This window comes from Aotus nancymaae, unplaced genomic scaffold (assembly GCF_030222135.1).
Source record: "Aotus nancymaae isolate 86718 unplaced genomic scaffold, 86718_ANA_hifiasm-v0.15.2.pri h1tg000021l, whole genome shotgun sequence".
Lineage (NCBI taxonomy): Eukaryota > Metazoa > Chordata > Mammalia > Primates > Aotidae > Aotus > Aotus nancymaae.
Genome location: NW_026988433.1, coordinates 22,649,150 through 22,669,594, shown reverse-complemented (window position 1 = coordinate 22,669,594; position 20,445 = coordinate 22,649,150). Strand labels below are relative to the sequence as shown.

Sequence of the window (20,445 nt, the reverse complement as noted above, 5' to 3'; positions counted from 1 at the left end):
GCGGAGGTTTCAGTGAGCCGAGATTACGCCACTGCACTCCAGCCTGGCAACAGAGTGAGAGGCTAAGGAAAGCTTTGAAATATCCAGATACAGAATAGCATTTGACAGAGATAATGCTCTGACTTGCAAAGTAGGTGCTCAATAAATATTTGCTATTTGAATATAACTTCAAAATGTACACATTTGCCCTATTATGAAATTGCCATATAAATACTTGGACTCTCAGACTAGATTAAGTTAGGAGTACTTACACTAACGAGAGGATTCTTTACATTATATATTACTCTAGTGTGCTTCCTTGCTAAACTTGTTTTTTTTTTTTTTTTGAGACAGAATTTCCCTCTTGTTGCCCAGGCTAGAGTGCAATGGTGTGATCTCTGCTCACTGCAACCTCCACCTCCTGAGTTGAAGTGATTATCCTGCCTCAGCCTCCCGAGTAGCTGGGATTACAGGCACATGCTACCATGCCTAATTTTGTATTTTTAGTAGAGAAAGGGTTTCACCACGTTAGCCAGGCTGGTCTTGAACTCCTGACCTCAGGAGATCTGCCCGCCTCGGCCTCCCAAAGTGCTGGGATTATGGATGTGAGCCTGCCCCTAAACTTGTATTTTTAAAAATGTTATTAAACCTTGAAAAATGGGAGTAGTAACAGTTTGAAGAATCACTGCTAATTTAATGTCGATATGGTATATTATTTAGCAAATAAAATCTGAATTCAACATTATGACATAGTGTAAGAGAAAAGAGCTCTGAAAAGTCATCTCATCTACTTTACTTCAGTATTTACATATGTAGTTTCACTTGGTTTCTCATTTTTATGTTTTTTAAAATTAAACATCAGGTTATCAAGAAAATATAAATGAAAGGTAATTGTTTATTACTGGAGAAGAGAAAAATAATGTATACAAGAAAGTCTAGATTCTTTCTCCACATGCACTACTTTTGGAATAAAGTTCCAAATATCAACTTTGAAGATATTTACAAGGATAAATTTTTCTTAACAAGTGACGTTACTGTGTCATGGACATTTTTTCACAGAATCCATATACTGTAAACTAAATGTATTCTTATAGTTTACAGGAAGCTTAGAGCAATTATGTATTAACAGCGAAGATGGTATATTTTACTGCAAAATATTATAAAGGTGATACAATTTTGTGGCTCGTAAATGTTTAATTACTTGATTTCAACAGGACAATGCAAAAAAATCATCAAGACAGGCCTGGCTTTAAGATTTTTTGTATTCGATTCGTTCTACTTTCACATCATCTCCAATTAGCTGATACACATAGGTGACCACTGTAGAAGCCTGGATATCCATCAACACAAATGATGGAATAATGTTTCTAGAAGAAAAAACAAATAATGTCAGTGTTTTGTACCACAAAGCAGCAGCACATAAATTTAAGATGATAATTTGGATTCAAAGAGAAATCTGTTACATGTCACATGAACAGTTACCAAAAGAAGACTACCAAAATGGCTAGATTTATTTAAATAGTCACATGTGGCCAGGACGCCTGCAATCCCAGCACTTTGGGAGGCTGAGGTGGGTGGATCACCTGAGGTCAGGCATTCAAGACCAGTCTGGCTAACATGGTGAAACCTTGTCTCTACCAAAATTACAATAATTAGCCAGGTGTGGTGGTGGGTGCCTATAATCCTGGCTACTTGGGAGACTGAGCATGAGAATCACTTGAATCTGGGAGACAAGAGGTTGCCATGAGCCAAGATCGTACCAGTGCACTGCAGCCTAGGTGACAGAGCAAGACTCTTTGTCTCAAAAAGGTCACATTTATTTTTACCTTTTTTTTTTTTGAGTGTCTCGTTTTGTCACCCCAGCTGGAGTAGAGAGCCTCCAACGTGGCTCACTGCAGTCTCAACCTCCTGGGCTCAAGTGATCATCCCATCTCAATCTTCTGAGTAGCTGGGATCACAGGTATACATCACCACACCCAGCTAATTAAAATTTTTTTTTGTAGAGACAGGGTCTCATCATATTGTCTAGGCTGGTCTCAAACTCCTGGGCTCAAGCAGTCTGCTCCGGCCTCCCAAGTGCTGGTATTACAGGTATGAGCCACTGTGCCCAGAAACATTTCTTTTATGAAATGTCATACATGCAATTACTTTACTAAAGCCCCCAAATTCCCAAATTCTATACTACTCACGTTTCTAAGGCATTATATGCCCCAGTGGCAGAACCTGGGTTAATGTAGAATTTATTTTCATGCTCAAATGCTTCAAATTTGTGTGTGTGTCCCGAGATAAGAATGTCCACATCAAACTGCCTCTGCAACAGAGCTAAGCTGGCCATATCTCCCCAAGGAATAACTTGATGTCCATGGATCAGACCAATTTTGAACTGTCCAACAGTTACAACTTTTTGTTCTGGATAATTCAGATTCTAATGAAAGAAAGAGACATAAGAAAATATGTATTTTAGAGATGCTGGTATTTTAAAAATGTCAGTTTGCTTAAACATTCAATCTCATATGATGTTTTGATGTAGTGCTCCACAACATACACATTTATAATTTTTTTTTTTTTTGAGATGGAGTCTTGCTCTGTCTCCCAGGATGGAGTGCAGTAGCAGGATCTCAGCTTACTGCAACCTCCACCTTCCAGGTTCAAGCAATTCTCCTGCGTCAGCCTCCCAGGCAGCTGGGATCACAGGCGCCCACCACCATGCACAGCTAATTTTTTTCTATTTTTAATAGAGACAGAGTCTCAGCATGTTGGCCAGGCTGGTTTTGAACTCCTGACCTCCAGTGATCCACCTGCCTTGGCCTCCCAAAGTTCTAGGATTATAGGTGTGAGCCACTGTGCCCAGCCCACATTTATAAATATTTTATTTCTTCTCAGTCTCTAAAGCTGCAACTATATTTAAAACATAACTTACTCAATATAAACTGGAATTTATCATGCAATCCCTTTACTGTGTTTATTTCTAAAGAATATGGGTTCTTTTGTGCATGCTGTAAAGAATAATTATTCCCTGAAAACTTGTGATTTTCCTTTACCTAAGGCGTGTAAGTTAAGGTGTGTTCAAATTATAGCTTAATATAGCCTTAATAGTTTAATAGTTTTATAGATGGCTTAAAATAATGAGAGCTAATACTGATATAGTACTTAGTATGAGCCAGGCACTACTGTAGAGGTTTTACAAATATCAACTTAATACAAACAATCCTAGAAGGTTCTATTATGATTCCCACTTTATGGATGACGAAACAGGCACAAAGAGGTTGGTTGTCCTTTCCTTTTATCTCCTCATCTTTCACCTCCATGTCACCTTTAATTTATCCAAAAACAGTATGCTCCTTCAGTTAGGTTTAAGGAACCCCATTAAAAAACACCAACCAAGTTTAATTTATGAAAAGCTTCTATATATTCCCAGAAAAACAAAATAAAATTTTCAAAGTAGAATCAGGATTATGTGACATCATACAATGTTGGCACTGGCAAGTGTCTTAAAACATCCATTCCAGGCTGGGTGCAGTGGCTCACGCCTGTAATCCCAGCACTTTGGGAGGCTGAGGAAGGTGGATCACGAGGTCAAAAGATCGAGACCATGCTGGCCAACATGGTAAAACCCCAACTCTACTAAAAATAGAAAAATTAGCTGGGCATGGTGGTGTGTGCCTGTAGTCCCAGCTGCTCAGGAGGCTGAAGCAGGAGAATCACTTGAACCCAGGAAGCGGAGGTTGCAGTGAGCAGAGATTGCGCCACTGCACTCCAGCCTGGCTACAGAGCAAGATTCCATCTGAAAATAAATAAATCATCCATTTCAGCCATATTTACTAAGGATCAGAAAGGGGAAGTAATCTGCCAAAAATTCTATTATTAACTAATGGGAACTCCAGAGCTCCTTTTTTTCTTAAGACGGGGTTTCACCACGTTGGTCAGGCTGGTCTTGAACTCCCGACCTCAGGTGATCTGCCTGCCTTGGCCTCCAAAGTGCTTGGATTACAGGTGTGAGCCACCACGCCCGGCCTCCTTTTTTTCTTTAAAGTCAGGTTTATTGAGGCATAATTTACACACAGTAAAATCATACTTTTTCTTTTTTTTTTTTTTGAGATGAAGTTTTGCTCTTGTTGCCCAGGCAGGAGTGCAATGGTGCAATCTCGGCTCACTGCAACCTCCACCTCCCAGGTTCAAGTGATTCTCCTGCCTCAGCCTCCCAAGTAGCTGGGATTACAGGCATGCACCACCATGCCTGGCTAATTTTGTATTTTTAGTAGAGACGGGGTTTTTTTCTCCATGTTGGTCAGGCTGGTCTTGAACTCCCAACCTCAGGTGATCTGCTAGCCTTGGCCTCCCAAAGTGCTGGGATTACAAGCGTGAGCCACCACACCTGGCAAATCATACTTTTTCATGTATTGTATGATGGGTTTTGACAAATGCACATAGCTGTATAAGCACTGCCACATGGAAGATACAGAGCAGCTCTATCACTTCTTCAAAACTCCCTCATCCCCTATAAAGTTAACCCTTGAGAAACGAAGCCACAGGAGGGTTGCCAGCAGAGAATTAGTGTGATCTTACTTCACTTAAAAAGGATCACTCTGGTTGCTAGCTGGAGAATAAACTGTAAGGAGCAAGGGTAGAATTAGGAAGTTGGAATACAAGAAAATGATACGGTGGCTTGGAATAAAGTAGTAGAGGTAATGGCAGTGAAAAGTTCCTAACAAAAACTTTATAAACTTGGCTGGACACAGTGGTTCATGTCTGTAATCCCAGCAATTTGGGAGGCTGAGGCAGGAGGATCACCTGAGGTCAAGAGTTTGAGACCAGTCTTGCCAACATGGCAAAACCCCATCTCTACTAAAAATACAAAAAATTAGCTGGGCGTGGTGGCGTGTGCCTATAGTCTCAGCTATTCAGGAGGTTAGGCAGGAGAATCACTTGAACCTGAGGTGGAGGTTGCAGTGAGCCAAGATTTTGCCACTGTACTCCAGGCCTGGGCGACAGAGCAAGACTCCATCTCAAAAAAAACAAAACAAAACAAAACAACAAAAAAAAACTTTATAATCTAAATGACAGCCAAAAACAGTAACAAAGCCACTTTTATTCAGTATCTATTTAGTAAGAATAAGTATTTAACATGTTTACTAGGTAGTCTAAATCAGTGATTTCCAAATAGCAAGGGAGGGGCATGAATAGTAATTTTACATTTGGAAAAGAAAAATGAAAAAAAATAAAAAATAAAAAAGACCTTACCAGTTGAGAACTCTTGGTCTAATGATAAAGCTTATTATAAGTAAGAATCAAGAATGGGAGATATTTTAGGAGGGAAAGGGAAATACATTATACATCACCTCATCGAAGTCTCCTCTCACAATATGAACATCACCAGCCAGAGTCTTGAGATAGTCATAACTCTCTTTGGTGCAAAGGTTTCCTGTGCAGAGAATGTGCTGAATTTTTCCTGGCACCAGGAGTTTTTTGAATTTAGCCGGCAAACTGTTGCACCGGTGTGGGATGTGCAGATCTCCTAATACCAACACCAACTTTAAAGTGTTAAGGTAAGATAAAGCATAATGTTAAACATAATGTAAAAACAAAATAGTCTCCAACTGTAAGCTCCCTTTTAAGTCTTATAAAAGATCCCGAATCCCACAGAACAAATTATTCATAAAGTTCCTATCATGACTATTTATTTAATCTCAGAAGCTGAATCTGTACATATTTTTCTTCAGGTTATCAGCTTTCAGATAGGTTTCATCATTGTGTATCATGACAATTTAAACAGACATACATATAGTAATGTACTTTGTTCTAAATCAATCTTATTTTGTTATAAACAGTTGTGTATATATAATACAGGTAATCATTCTATTTACCAAGAATGAAATCAAACATTCTAAAGTGATTTAGAGATCTATGAATACACTGAATTTTAAAAATTATAAAATGAAAAGTATACTACTGGGCCCTATGGAATGTGGCATTTTTAAAGACTGATATGGTAATTCATATTTCTGCAGTTGTAATATGAAAATGATTAATCCCAGAAACATTATTAAAGGGAATTGTTAATAAAGAAAAAAAATTATTTCTGTAATTTATGTGTACTAGATTGACAACTATTTGGAAGTATAATAGCGAAAATTTGGCATGTTTGTTACCTCAAACTATTAGGTATACATTATAGAGATATACAAACAGCCTGTGTTTCAGTTTCATTAGGTAAAGGTGTGCTTTTGAATTATAATCTTTGATATCTTTACTTTCCTTGATATCTTTACTTTCCTTGATTATTAGAAGTCTTCACTGTCATATTTTTATGGTCTGGATTAAACTGCTCACGTACCCTTGGTATAGTTACCCAACTTAAAAAAATATCTTTTCATAATCTTTCATGTACACGAGAGCATTAAAACAAAAAAGAGATCAGCTAAGTAAGTGATAAATTTAGCATAAGGTGGTTTAGAGTTGCAAATTAGTCTCAGATGACAAAAGGAAATTTTGCTATGAAATATAAAAGAATATAAACCCCAACCCTGTAAAATTTTATTATTTAAAAATTTCAAGATTTGAGAAACAACATTAATTTAGCCATTTAACAGAATACTGTTAGAAACATCATTTAAAAATAGTTTCTGTCTGGCCGAGCGCAGTGGCTCACACCTGTAATCCCAGCATATTGAGAGGCTGATGCAGGCAGATCACATGCAATCAGGAGTTCGAGACCAGCCTGGCCAACATAGTGAAACCCTGTTTTTATTTTAAAAAAAGAAAAAAAAGAAATACAAAAGTTAGCTGGGTGTGGTGGCAGGTGCTTGTTATCCCAGCTACTCAGGAGTCTGAGGCAGGAGAATCACTTGAACCCAGGAGGTGGAGGTTGCAGTGAGCTGAGATGGTGATGGTGCCACTGGCACTCGGGACTGGGCGACAGAGTAAGACTCAGTCTCAAAAAAAAAAAAATCTGTCCTCCAAAGGACAATGTAATCAATTTCTTTATGTTGATCAGTATAAGCACCTTCATTCTATACAAGATGTTTTCCTTTACAGACATTCCACCCATAAATGTACATGCCCTTTAACTACTTTCAAAAGTTGTCTATTCTTTAATATTATCAAAGAAATCATTAAATAGCTAATAGGATAAAACAAATAATTTTGCCACCGCAGACTTTGTAAATGAAAATTAATTTTAAAAAACCCAAAATGTGTGAAATTAAAATTATTACCAAAAGAAGCTTGATTCATCTTGCAAGAAAAATTAAAATTATTGCAAAGAAAAGGAACTATTATCAGGACACAGAATTATCAGGACATAGCTTGTAATCTCAAAGTAACACAAGGTTATAAAATTAGCAAACTTTAAATTGTTAAATAAGATTCTTCTTCATAAAGATGAGTTTCAGCAGGTATCTGTTCTATGCCTATATTGTTTCAATGTAGATCTCAGTGGACAAACCCTCTGTAAAACTAAAAACCACTATGAAGTTTCCACCCTCACTGGTAATCAACATAAAAGTACCTGGATATAGAACAATCTTCATTTTAGAGGGGAATTCCTTCTGATATGGATTGAAGTACATAGTTAGTATGGGAAGCTGGGTTTGAGAAAAAGGTAAAAATAATAGATTTCTATATTTAAAAAAAGGAGAACAACAACCACCACCCCAAACTCATAAAAGGGTATACGTCTACAACAGGTTGAAAATATTTGGTACTAATAATGAATGAACTGTTCAATCTGAATGTACCAGAAAGAACATTAATAAGAACATTAGTAAGACGTGGTACTTTATAATGATTGATGACCTAATTCTATAAAGTACTGTGGATTTTCCCCAAGTATACTCAAGACTATCAGCAATCTAAAGATACAACTGTATGAATGATCACACACAAATGATTTCAAATTAGTAGGGATCCTTACTAGGACAGAATCCTCTGGTTTCCTGCTGATGACAAAGTTATGGGAAAGTAGTGTCACAAAACATGTGTCATACTTTGAGGCATGTCCCTGCCCAAATTCCACGCTTTGACAAATTGGGATAGACATAGATTAGAAAGTCCTTTAAGAAAGCAAAAGATCCTGGCCAGGCGCGGTGGCTCACACCTATAATCCCAGCACTTTGGGAGGCCAAGGTGGGAGGATCACGGGGCCATGAGTTCGGAACCAGCCTGACCAACATGGTGAAACCCTGTAATTAGCCTAGCATGGTGGCACATCCCTGTAATCCCAGCTACTTAGGAGGCTGAGGCGGTAGAATTGCTTGAACCCGGGAGGCAGAGGTTGCAGTGAGCCGAGATTGCACCACTGCACTGCAGTATGGGCTACAGAGTTAAGACTCTGTCTCAAAAAAAAAAAAAAGGCTGGATGCGGTAGCTCATGCCTGTAATCCCAGCACTTTGGGAGGCTGAGGTGGGCATATCATGAGGTCAGGAGATCAAGACCATCTTGGCCAACATGGTGAAACCCCACCTCTACTAAAATATAAAAAAAGCTGGGCATGGTGGCCTGCGCCTGTACTCCCAGCTATTCGGGAGGCTGAGGCAGGGGAATCGCTTGAACCCGGGAGGTGGAGGTTGCAGTGAGCCCAGATGGTACCACTGCATTCCAGCCTGGGCAACAGAGCAAAACTCCATCTCAAAAAAAAAAAGATCCTGGAAGTGGCAGTCTCATTAAATTCAAATAAAGAACCAACCCAATCAAAGCATGGAAATTAGTTACTTCCTCTCAACAGACTTTAAAAGAGTGAGAAATCCAGTCAGTAGTCAGCCACCCAACCACCATTGTTAGTAGGAGCTAAGTGAAGAAACTTACTCTGTGCCCAGCCTTAGTGGAATGAAGAAGTTGATTGTAGACAGGGGGGGATGAAAAAAAAAAGGGTGAAACACGACCAATGTTAAAAGAAAGCAACGTAAAGAAACAAAAAAGAACAAAAAACCCATTCTGAATGAGCAAACAATTGTTAATGATTTCTGAGTGTTATGAAAGAAAATGTTAAAAATCAGCTGTGCTCAAAACAATACCAAAAGAAACATTTGCTGTATTTTTAAATACAACACACACACACTTTTTAATAAATTTGCCTTGTCAATTTCTTCTACTTTTCCTAATCTTGATCTGTATATCGACTTCCATCTCTTTTGCTTTCCATTCTGTTTAGATTTTTATAAGGTTTTATAAAATAATGAATTTAGATTTCTACAGACACTTTGGAAAATTTGTCAGTAATAGCTTAAAGGCTAACATTTTCTGGATTCTTAGGGTCTAATTATTCCTCAAGTATACGGATTTTAATTATCTTACATTCAAAATTCTAGTAGCTGGAAAATTACGCTGCAGCTGGGTTATTTTTTGTAGCTGATGCAACATAGCACCATGAATACATTATCAAGTGATGAACAAATCAACTAAAAGTGAAGACAAAATAATAAAAACAAACACATTTATCCAGTTAAAACTGGACCTTTCTCACACCTGAATTTGCTACCCACACTCTGGACACTGTACTGAGTGTTGAACATCTGTATCCTTTGCCAAGTAAAATGCTTTCTATCATAAAAGAATTGGCGAATGCTAAATTTTTTCCCAGTTCTATTTCATATGAAAAATGATGTTCCAGTACAACTACCCTAAGTAAGAGGGTTCACCTCTCAAAACAACTTGAGAAACATTAATATTTTGAAATCATTGCAAATAATTATGTCTTCTCCCATGGATAGGTGTCTCAAAATTACTGTAAACTGAATTACTTTAAATTGGAGTCTGTTTAGAAGCAAAAATTAAAAGTGAGATTAAAGATTTTAAAGAAGCATGCACCATAATCTTTGGCTGCCATATCTGTAAGTCTTCTCTTGAAAAGACTGTGTGTCATGCAATAGTAATAATCTTAAAAATGCATGGCTTCTTTGGTTTCCTTGTAAAAAGAAAAAAGAATGCAATAAATGCTTATCAGAGATAAACGTCCCTCTACAGCCAACCTCCATCAACACAAATATCAAGATAATCACAGCTCCATTTCAAATAACTGAAGTGGAAATTATAAATGTTCCTCTACAGCCAACCTCCATCAACACAAATATCATGATAATCACAGTTCCATTTCAAATAACTGAAATGGAAATTGCCTTTTAGAGTCAAAGGCACCTTTGAAAATATGATTACATTTATTTTATACAACAACTGAAATGGAAATTGCCTTTTAGAGTCAAAGGCACCTTTGAAAATATGATTACATTTATTTTATACAACAATTGAAATGGAAATTGCCTTTTTAGTCAAAGGCACCTTTGAAAATACGATTATAGGCCGGGCACGGTGGCTCACACCTGTAATCCCAGCACTTCAGGAGGCGGAGGTGGGTGGATCACCTGAAGTCAGGAGTTCGAGATCAGCCTGACCAACATGGTGAAACCCCGTCTCTACTAAAAATACAAAAATTTAGCCGGGTGTGGTGGCGGGTGCTTGTAATCTCAGGTACTCGGGAAGCTGAAGCAGGAGCTAGAGCTTGAACACGGGATGTGGAGGTTGCAGTGAGCCAGGATTGCGCCACTGCACTCCAGCCTGGACGACAGAGCGAGACTCCATTTCGAAAAAAAAAAAAAGATTACAAATATGAGTCCTTTCTAGTGGAGGCCCCAACTTTTTAGGTAGGAAAGTCTGAGGAGTAGCAACCTACTGTGGGTGAAAGGGTGATTGCTTGAAGGTGACTAGGGGAGACTAGGAAAGTCAACACCGGCACTCCCTCCAAAAAAATGTGTATATTCACAAAAATTTCCCAACAATTTTAAGTTCACAGATCATTAAGGAATCCTACCCTAAAGGGATGTAGCAACCCGTGGAAAAAAGTAGTTCCAGCAATTGCAAGCGCCAAATCCCGCCCTCTGAGAGCACACTTGCTCCTTTCAATGGCAGCTGCATGCTATTTCAGGGGCGAAGAGGGTCGTTTATTCCCTTTCCCTACATGGCAAACTTAAACGGGTAAGGAATTCTGCTCGCTACTTCCCGTTCTGCATCCGAGAGGCCAGGTTCCGCCACATGGTGGGTGGTAACCACTACACCCCAATCAGCGGAGGTACTTTTTGCGGGAAAGGAGTAGGAAACCTCTGGAAACGGAGGAGGACGGTGCCCCTATCGCCGGAATACTCGAGGTATGGGACCAAAGGCCTTTCCTGGCTCCGGCGAGCAGGTCTCGTGACATGTCGGGCAGCTTAGAGCGGCCTTTTTACCCCTTGGATGGCCTCTGGCCCCTTGGGGCCGGCATAGGAGACCTAGGCCGGCCGCACCCAGAGGTGACCGCTCCCTTCCTTCCCTAGCCCACTTCCTGGGCCTTCCCCAGGCCAGCGCCTCGGCCCTGCCGCCGAGGCCTCCGGGATCTCCCAATCCCTCGTCCTGGGACTACCCGCAGCTCCCAACAACGCAGCACTCCAGCCTAGAGCCAAGCCTCGGTCGCCGCAGCTGCAGCCCTCACCATCCTGTCACCAGGCTCCGCTCAGTCACCACAACCGCCGCCGCCCTCTTCCTCAGGCTCTTCGGCGACCCGCCCACTTCGCCCGCAACCAATGAGAGCAGAGGGCGACAGAAACTGCCGTACGGGGGCTCGTAAGGGCTCTTCCCCGCCGTAAAGTGAACCTGCGCTTTGGGAACTCGTGGAGGCGGGGTGGTACGGTGGAGAGACCAGATCGCGAAGCTTTGAAAAGCGCGGGCCACATCCGGGCACCTGGGTCGTCGAACTGAGGCGCGCTTTCCGAGCCTGGTTTTTAGGACGGTTGGCAGCCATGCTGAAGTGCGTGATGAGCGGCAGTCAAGCGAAAGGTTGGAGCGCCGTTTGTTGTCTTCCCATGTGCAGAGAGAAAAGCAGACGTAAATAGGTCGTCCCTACCATCGTCTAATTTTTCCTCTTTGCCTTTATGCACAAGGACTGAGGACACGTGCCCTGGCCACAGCCCCACTCACTCAAGGTTCTGTTAGCTTCTAAGGGGAGGATGAGAGCTCCCGCTTAAACGCAGATGTAATATGGGTAGTGTCCAGAAGATACGGTTGGACCATCGGGCCGCAAACTCAGGATGCTGAGGACTGCATGGGGAGGAGTTGGGAGAAAAAAATAATGCTTGGACAGTAAAGTATTTTTGTGCTGAGAGAAAAGCATTACCTGTTTTTTTTTGTTTTTTTTTTTTTTTTCAAATTCTACCCTTTTTGGAAAAGTCACTAAATGTCTTTTTGGCTTAGTTTCCAAAACGGAAATGGGGGTAATGACCGCACTTTCGTCACAGTTTGGAGGTAATGAAATAGAAATGCATGTAAAGAGCCCTGTAATAGATGGAATGGACAAGAACTATTAGTATTGTAAACGGCGCGTCCAAAATGGAAGTTTGGCCGGGAGTAGTGGCTCACGCCTGGAATCCCAGCACTTTGGGAGGCCAAGGAGGGTGAATCACCTGAGGTCAGGAGTTCGAGACCAGCCTGGCCAACATGACGAACCCCCCCGCCTCTACTAAAAATACAAAAGTTAGCCGGGCGCGGTGGTGGGCGCCTGTAATTCCAGCTACTAAGGAGCCTGAGGCGAGAGAATCCGCTTGAGCCAGGGAGGTCGAGGCTGCAGTGAGCTGAGCTCGCACCACTGCACTCAGCCCAGGTGTCAGAGTGAGACACTGTCTCAAATTTAAAAAAAAAAAAAAAAAAAAAACTCACGGCTAAAATCTCGGCACTTTGCAAGGCCGAGGCGGGCAGATCATGAGGTCAAGAGATCGAAACAATTCTGGCCAACGTGGCGAAACCCCGTCTCTACTAAAAAAAAAAAAATACAAAAAAAAAAAATTAGCCGGGCGTGGCGGTGCATGCTTGTCCCAGCTACTCGGTAGGCTGAGGCGGAAGAATTGCTTGAAACAGGAGGCGGAGGTTGCAGTTAGCAGAGATTGCAGTTAGCCGAGATTGCGCCTTTTTTTTTTTTTTTTTTTTTTTGTGTGGGGTGTCTGGTTTATTCAAAGTAGCTGTCAGAGGCCCAACCATGGAGCAGAAACCAAACAGTTGGGAGCTATGGGGCTGAACAGGGCAGGGATGTCCAGGTATCAGAAGGTAAACGGAGAGGTCAGGTGAGCAGCCAGAGCAGGCCCAGGCTGAGCAGGACAGAACAGGCGCCCAGGGCCCAGCCTCACTCATGGCCGCAGCATAGAACCTCGCCACCTCCTCGTTGGGGTTGCCCTGGGCTGGGTCGAATCACATCTGGATGCAGCGGCCGCTCCCTCGGCTGTAGTTGCTGACCTTGAAGGAGTGACTCCAGATTTCATTGCACAGAGCAGTGGGTGTGAGGAAGTAGAAATGGAAAGATAGGCAGGCAGCTCTCACCGGGCACTTGTTAGACCCTGAGGTCCAATTCCAGCCCTTGTGCCAGTTGCTCTTGCAGGTGTAGGAGGTACCACCATCTTTCCACCATTGTTCACAGTCCTCTTTGCACAAGGGCACGTCCAGTACCCGCTCTTTACGCCAGCTCTGATTCACCTGCTGAATCCAGGGCCCCAAGTTGGGGGAGCACTCATAGAGGCAGGTGTCCTGGATGAAATGCCGTTTGCAGGCAGGTGCCATCTCTCCGCAGTAGTTCCAGTTGAAGTTATATAGGTAGGAAACATCCTTGTGGGCTTCCTGGCTGGTGTTGGTAGAACAGCAGGCATTCTTCCTCCAGGGACGACACTGGGAGAGGAGGTGGCTGTCGGTCTGGCTCAGGCTTCTCGAGATTGCGCCATTGCACTGCAGCCTGGTGACAGAGCGAGACTCGGTCTCAAAAAAAAAAAAAAAAAAAAACATAAACAGTGTCCTACCGGATCAGACTAGTGTGTTTTCCAGCCCTAAATGTGTTTTGTGGTGGGGAAGTCTGGCTACCCTAAAACATCAGAGATCAATGTTGAATACCCGTAATTTCTCTCTCATGATTTGTGGTGACTTCGCTGTCTATCGAGCTATTAAAACCACTTCAGGGCCGGGCGCGGTGGCTCACGCCTATAATCCCGGGACTTTGGGAGACTGAGGCGGGTGGATCACGAGGTCAAGAGATCGAGACCATCCTTGTCAACAAGGTGAAACTCCATCTCTACTAAAAAATACCAAAAAAATTAGCTGGGCATGGTGGCGCACGCCTGTAGTCCCAGCTACTCAGGAGGCTGAGGCAGGAGAATTGCTTGAACCCGGGAGGCAGAGGTTGCGGTGAGCCGAGATTGTGCCATTGCACTCCAGCCTGGGTAACAAGAGCGAAAGTCCGTCTCAAAAAAAATCGCTTCAAATCATCTTCTCCATGTACTCTTTTCACAATTTTGGGGGGGTCAAATACATTTATCTAAATCAAGTTGTAAAATATATTAGTATGGAAATCGGTTTGCCACAGTAACTCCATGCAACACTGTAAACATATAGAAGGAAGAATTTCAGTCAGTTTTATCATTTTTGACACTCTGCAAATTTATTGAGCCCTTACAATGTGTCTGGCATTTTGCCAGGGTGTTATACTGTATTAAAGTGATGTAGTGAGTCTATAAGATACTGTTCTTTATGAATTTATCTTGAGTCCTCTGAATGCTGAACTAGTTTTGTGATTTGTTGTTAGAAGGAAAGAATATAAGCATCACCTTTCTTTTTCTCCATAGTATTTGGGAAAGCAGTTCAAGCTCTATCACGAATTAGTGACCAGCTATGGCTAGATCCATCTAAAAAAGGTGTAAGTAAGAAAGTTAATAGACCATGTATTGAGGCAAGAGGAGATGTTTAAAGATCCCAGTCCAGATTGAATGTTAACTAGGAAATCTAGAAATTATAATTATCCCCTTCACTGTTTATCTTTATTTTACATATCTGAATACATTTAGAGCATAGTAAAGTGAAAATATGCAGATAAACCTAATTCATTTAAACCAGAAGTCACAAACTGGTAGTCAAGAGACTAGATATGTTCTGCAGGAATGTTTTATTGGGCTGCACTGTGTTGTTTTTTTCAATTTGAAATAATTTCTAACATTTAAAATTGAAAGAGTCCAGTTTTTCATGCTTCTCTTGAAAATTCAGAAGACCTGACAGTTTTGGGCCTGCATTCATTCCCAAGTGGAAGTAGCTGGCTGAAACTGAGTAATGGTTTCCCCACTTAGATATGGTGTGAGACCACCAATATGCTGTAACTCCCTTATATATTGCCTTCTGCCATTTCACACATTAGATTTAAGGCCCATGGCTTGGCGTGGTAGTTCACAAATGTAATCCCAGCACTTTGGGAGGCTGAGATGGGAGGATCACTTGAGCCCAGGAGTTTGAGACCAGCCTGAGCAACAAAACAAGACCCTACCTGTCTCTACAAAAAATTAAAAAAAATTAGTCGGGTGCGGTGTTATGTGCCTGTAATCCTAGCTTCTTGGGAGGCTGAGGAGGGAAGATCCGTTGAGGTAAGGTGTTTGGAGGCTGCAGTGAGCTCTGATGGTACCACTGTACTCCAGCCTGGCTAACAGGTTGTTTAAAAAAAAAAAAGTAAAAAGGAAATTGAAAGAATGTTAAGGCCCCTGTAGGCATTTACTATTTTATGTTTTCAACATGCAAACTTTTAGATTTAACAAATGTATGTATTCAATATAATAGATGTGTACACATATGTATATACATATGCAAATTAAATTCAGACTGTATAGGGCAGTCCATAATTAACATCCTTTGTTCCTATTTGAACGCATTTAACTGTTAAACATAATGAAGTTTCCTGAATCGAGCTATTATTTAAAGAAAGTTTATTTTCCCCTAATTTTTTTTTAAATAAAAAAATAGAGGTAGGGTCTTGTTATGTTGCCCAGGCTGGTTTCAGACTCCTGGCTTCAAGTCATCCTCCTGCCTTGGATTCCCAAAGTGCTCAGATTACAGGTTCATGGGAGCCACCATGCCCAGCCTCTTCTAAATAGTTTTTATCATATTTTTCTAGCTTGCTCTAAGATCTGTGAATTCTTCTCGGTCGGCGTATGGATGTGTTCTGTTCTCTCCTGTGTTTTTTCAACATTATCAATGGTCAGCTTTAGTGAAAATGAATGAAAACGAACATGAGACAACATTGAATTTAAAATGCCAATTGGGAATGAAGGTAAATATAAGTGGCTCTGGTTTTCTTTTATTCTGTAGAAATATTCATTATATAGGACATAACCTGTATTCTATACCTAATAGCTTAAATGGCATTCAGGACAAATCTGTTCATTTATTATTTTTATTTATTTATTTAGAGACAGAGTCTTGCTTTGTTACCCAGGCTAGAATGCAGTGGTATAATCTTGGCACTGCAACCTCCACCTCCTAGTTTCAAGTGATCTTGTGCCTCAGCCTCCCACGTAGCTGGGATTACAGGCATTCACCACCATGCCCAGTTAATTTTTGTATTTTTGGTAGAGATGGGGTTTCACCATGTTGGCCAAGCTGGACTTGAACTCCTGACCTCATGTGATCTGCCCACTTCATCCTCCCAACGTGCTGGGATTACAGCTATGAGCCACCACGCCTGGCCAAGTCTGTTCATTTATGAATGCATATAGTTTTGTTTTTAAAATGAATTGACCATGTTAAATATGTGCTTAATATGTATATTTGTGTTACAGTCAATTTTGCCCATCTTTAGATGTCTGAATTCCCTTGAAAGAAATATAGAGAAGTGCAAAATATTCACCAGATCTGATAAATGCAAAGTAGTTATTCAGTTCTTCTATAGACACGGTAGGTGTAACTGAAGGTGGTTTAAAATGTTGTGGGTTTTTTTTTTCCCAATAGTTTTCATGTTTAGAACATTCAGATTTCATGTCAAGACTTCTCATTACATTATTGCTTAGAGTGTGGGTAGTAAAGCAGTAGGGCAGTTTGAAGTTTTATTTATTTATTTATTTGAGACAGGTTGCCCAGGCTGGAGTGCAATTGTATGATCTCAGCTCACTGCAACCTACACCTCGAGAGTTCAAGCAATTCTCCCGCCTCAGCCTCCCTAGTAACTGGGGTTACAGGCACCTGCCATCATGCCTAGCTAATTTTTGTAGTTTTAGTAGAGACAGGGTTTCACCATATTGGCCAGGCTGGTCTCAAACTCCTGACCTCAGGTGATCTGCCTGCCTCAGCCTCCCAAAGTGCTGGGATTACAGGCATGAGCTACCACGCCCAGCCTGAAGTATTACCTTACCTGTCACTGTAGAACTATTGTAAGATGATTGGTATTAATTATTCCTTTTTTGACTTGTCAGTGGCAAAAGCTTTGCCAGCATACAGCCTAAGTTTTTCAGATATCTATGTGAATTCAAATGATTGCTTGTTCTAAAATTTACTAGCTGCTTGATGATATTTTTAAGAGTGTTTTATATGTGTTGACTTAACCACAAATGCTCCTTGGTAAGAACAGAAAAGAATAATGCTTGCCTATACTGACAGCAGTCTAGGAGGCAGTTTATATTGTATCTGGGGCTGAAAGAAGCATAATGACTGGCCTAAGGTGACTGAGCTAGTTAAGTTGCAGAGCTAGTAAGTTGCAGAGCCTGGATTTGAGTCCATGCCTGAGAGAGTGGGAGCAAAAGTCTACATTCATTCTCTGCTACACCAAGCTCTAAAACAGATTTCCTGACTCTTAGCCATGCATGCTAGATATTAAAGTGTCATAATCACCGGGTGCAGTGGCACGTGCCTGTAATCCCAGCACTTTGGGAGGCTGAGGCAGGTGGATCATGAGGCCAGGAGATGGAGACCATTGTGGCCAACATGGTGAAACCCTGTCTCTATTAATAATACAAAAATTAGCTTGGTGTGGTGGCATGTGCCTGTAATCCCAGCTACTTGGGAGACTGAGGTAGAAGAATCCCTTGAATCAAGGAGTGGGAGGTTGCAGTGAGCTGAGATCACACCATTGCACCTCCAGCCTGGCAACAGAGCGAGACTGTCTCAAAAAAAAAAAATGTCGTAATCACAGGACTTTTATATGCTTAAACATGTATAGCATAGAGATCAAGAGCAGGGACTCTCTTAATCTCTGTTTGAGACCAGCTTGGGAAAAATATGAGACCTTGTCTCCACAAAAAATTAAAAAATTAGCCAGGCATGTTGTTGCGTGCCTGTTGTCCCAGTTACTCTGGAGGCTGAGGCTGGAGGATGGCTTGAGCCGAGGAGATGGAGGCTGCAGTGATGGCAACCACTGCACACTCCCACCTGGGAGACACTGTCTCAAAAAAAAAGAGAGCATGGAACCTGAAGGCCAAAAGGTATAGGATAAAATCTGGTTCTGCCCCTTCTATGGTGAGAGCATGGGCAAATTATTTTACATCTCTGTGCCTCACTTTCCTAATATATGTAAAATGGGGATAAGTTGTATATTTTGAAGTTGAAATTTGAGGAGGCAAAAAAAAATCTTGTGATATTGGTCCAAATCTTTTTTTTTTTGTAGTGGGATAGTTTTATGAAAGGTTATCTTACTGTTGTAATTTATCTTGTATGTATGTATGTATCTTTGTATTTATTTATTTGAGATGGAGTTTCGCTCTTATTGCCCAGACTAGAGTGCAGTGGCGTGATCTCAGCTCACTGCAACCTCCGTCTCCTGAGTTTAATCGATTCTTCTGCCTCAGCCTCCTGACTAGCTGGGATTACAGGCACCCGCCACCATGCCCAGCTAATTTTTTGTATTTTTAATAGAGACAGGGTTTCATCATGTTGGCCAGGCTGGTCTCGAACTCCTGACCTCTGGTGATCTGCCCGCCTTGGCCTCCCAAAGTGCTGGGATTATAGGCGTGAGCCACCACACCTGGCTGGATTTCTTAATTTAATCTTACATTTATTATAGTACATTTTTATTTCAGCATTTATTTATCTATTAATTTTATTATTTATTTATTTTGAGACAGAGTTTTGCTCTTGTTGCCCAGGCTGGAGTGCAATGGTGTGATCTCAGCTCACCACAATCTCCACTTCCCAAGTTCAAGTGATTCTCCTGCCTCAGCCTCCTGAGTAGCTGGGATTACATGCATGTGCCACCATGCCTGGCTAATTTTGTATTTTTAGTAGAGACGGGGTTTCTCCATGTTGGTCAGGCTGATCTTAAACTCCCAACCTCAGGTGATCCACCTGCCTCAGCCTCCCAAATTACAGGTATGAGCCACCGTGCTCAGCCATATATATATATATATATATTTTTTTTTTTTTTGAGATGGAGTATCACTCTGTCACCAGGCTGGAGTGCAGTGGCATGATCTTGGCTCACTGCAACCTCTGACTCTCTGGTTCAAGTGATTATTCTGCCTCAGCCTCCTGAGTAGCTGGGATTACAGGCACGCACCACCATGCCCAGCTAATTTTTGTATTTGTAGTAGAGACGGGGTTTCACCATGTTGGCCAGGATGGTCCAGCCCCAGCTGTATTTCTTAATTTAATCTTACATTTATTATATTTTTATTTCAGCATTTATTTATATTCTTTGAATTGTTTCCTATAAAATACCAATAATTTAACATTATTTTTTCCTTCTTTGAACTTCTGTTCATTTAACAGCAGAATGATTCAAAGAGAATGATTCAAAGCATAGCAAGCCTTGACATCACAAAGATGTCAGTATAAATTCTCTTCCACTTCTTATTAGCTTTGGGATACTGCCTAGGCTCTCTGAATCTTCATTTCCTTACTATAAAATGGGGATGATCTTGTATACCCTCAAGTTACGGGGTGATTGTGAGGATGAAGTGAGATCACATATGTAAAGCACATACCACAGTTCCTGCTTCAGAGGGAGTACTTGGTAGTGACTGCTGTTACTATAATTTTCCTCTTCCCTTATCTCCAACTAGATTTTAGACAACCAAGTATTCAGTTTCTGGAAGTAGCTCTCAAATAGCTTGAATAATGTCCAATAAGTATTTGTGATTGGTTAATTTTTAAATAGTTTTTGTAGGGTAGTTATATGATAGGATGCTTTAGCTTACAAGTAACAAATAAAAGCAGATGGTCCAACTCAAACTAGCTTGAAGAATAAAGAGAGGTATTGGTTCATGTAAACAAAAAATTCAAAATTAGGTCACAGGAGGCCAGGCACGGTGGCTCACGTCTGTAATCCCAGCACTTTGGGAGGCCAAGGCGGGCAGATCACGAGTTCAGGAGATCGAGACCATCATGGCTAACACAGTGAAACCCCGTCTTTACTAAAAATACCAAAAAAATTAGCTGGGTGTGGTGGCACATGCCTGTAGTCCCAGCTACTTGGGAGACTGAGGCAGGAGAATCGCTTGAACCTGGGAGGCGGAGGTTGTGGTGAGCTAAGATCACACCACTACACTCTAGCCTGGGCAACAGAGCCAGACTCTGTCTCAAAAAAAAAATTAGGTCACAGGCATGGTTTTTTTTGTTTTTGTTTTTAATTTTTGTAGAGTCAGGGTCTTGTCATGTTGCTCAGGCTGGTCTCAAACTCCTGGGCTCAAGCAGTCCTCCTGCCTTGGCCTCCCAGAGTGCTGGGA

The 20,445-nt window shown here is 41.3% G+C and overlaps 2 protein-coding genes, 1 non-coding gene and 1 pseudogene across 9 annotated transcripts in view; 1 reads left to right on the top strand and 3 right to left on the bottom strand.

Annotated features, from left to right (window-relative positions):
* Positions 1 to 756: 756 nt before the first annotated feature.
* On the bottom strand, positions 757 to 11,519 carry VPS29 (VPS29 retromer complex component). Of its 2 annotated transcripts, none has more exons than XM_012469076.3 (4): positions 11,436 to 11,519; positions 5,319 to 5,510; positions 2,169 to 2,404; positions 757 to 1,346 (listed from the first exon to the last, which is right to left on the bottom strand). In XM_012469076.3, the coding sequence occupies exons 1-4, from the start codon at positions 11,436 to 11,438 to the stop codon at positions 1,229 to 1,231; spliced, it is 549 nt and encodes a 182-aa protein (XP_012324499.1). In that variant the 5' UTR covers positions 11,439 to 11,519; the 3' UTR covers positions 757 to 1,228. The 2 variants fall into 2 exon arrangements, with proteins under 2 accessions (XP_012324499.1, XP_012324497.2); XM_012469074.3 differs by lacking the exon at positions 11,436 to 11,519 and adding an exon at positions 8,783 to 8,794.
* Positions 5,664 to 5,733, bottom strand: LOC135276267 (small nucleolar RNA SNORD50). The gene has a single exon (XR_010343843.1). It is a non-coding gene; the product is annotated as a small nucleolar RNA SNORD50 (small nucleolar RNA).
* A 76-nt stretch (positions 11,520 to 11,595) lies between the features above and the next one.
* Positions 11,596 to 20,445, top strand: part of RAD9B (RAD9 checkpoint clamp component B) — a 40,374-nt gene continuing 31,524 nt past the window's right edge. For 2 of the 6 annotated variants that reach the window (XM_012469069.3, XM_064379851.1), the window contains exons 1-4: positions 11,596 to 11,779; positions 14,599 to 14,669; positions 15,909 to 16,064; positions 16,573 to 16,687. In XM_012469069.3, the coding sequence (XP_012324492.1) occupies positions 11,743 to 11,779; positions 14,599 to 14,669; positions 15,909 to 16,064; positions 16,573 to 16,687 (379 nt within the window). In that variant the 5' untranslated portion in view covers positions 11,596 to 11,742. The other 4 variants (XM_012469070.3, XM_012469071.3, XM_064379849.1 and 1 more) reach the window with 4 other exon arrangements.
* On the bottom strand, positions 12,999 to 14,443 carry LOC105728803 (folate receptor alpha-like; annotated as a pseudogene).

Coding starts and splice junctions, on each gene's coding strand:
- VPS29 (XM_012469076.3), bottom strand. Junction 2,405..5,318: donor TGAGAGGAGACTTCGATGAG/GTGATGTATAAT, acceptor TTCTTTCATTAG/AATCTGAATTATCCAGAACA. Junction 1,347..2,168: donor GCATATAATGCCTTAGAAAC/GTGAGTAGTATA, acceptor TTTTTCTTCTAG/AAACATTATTCCATCATTTG.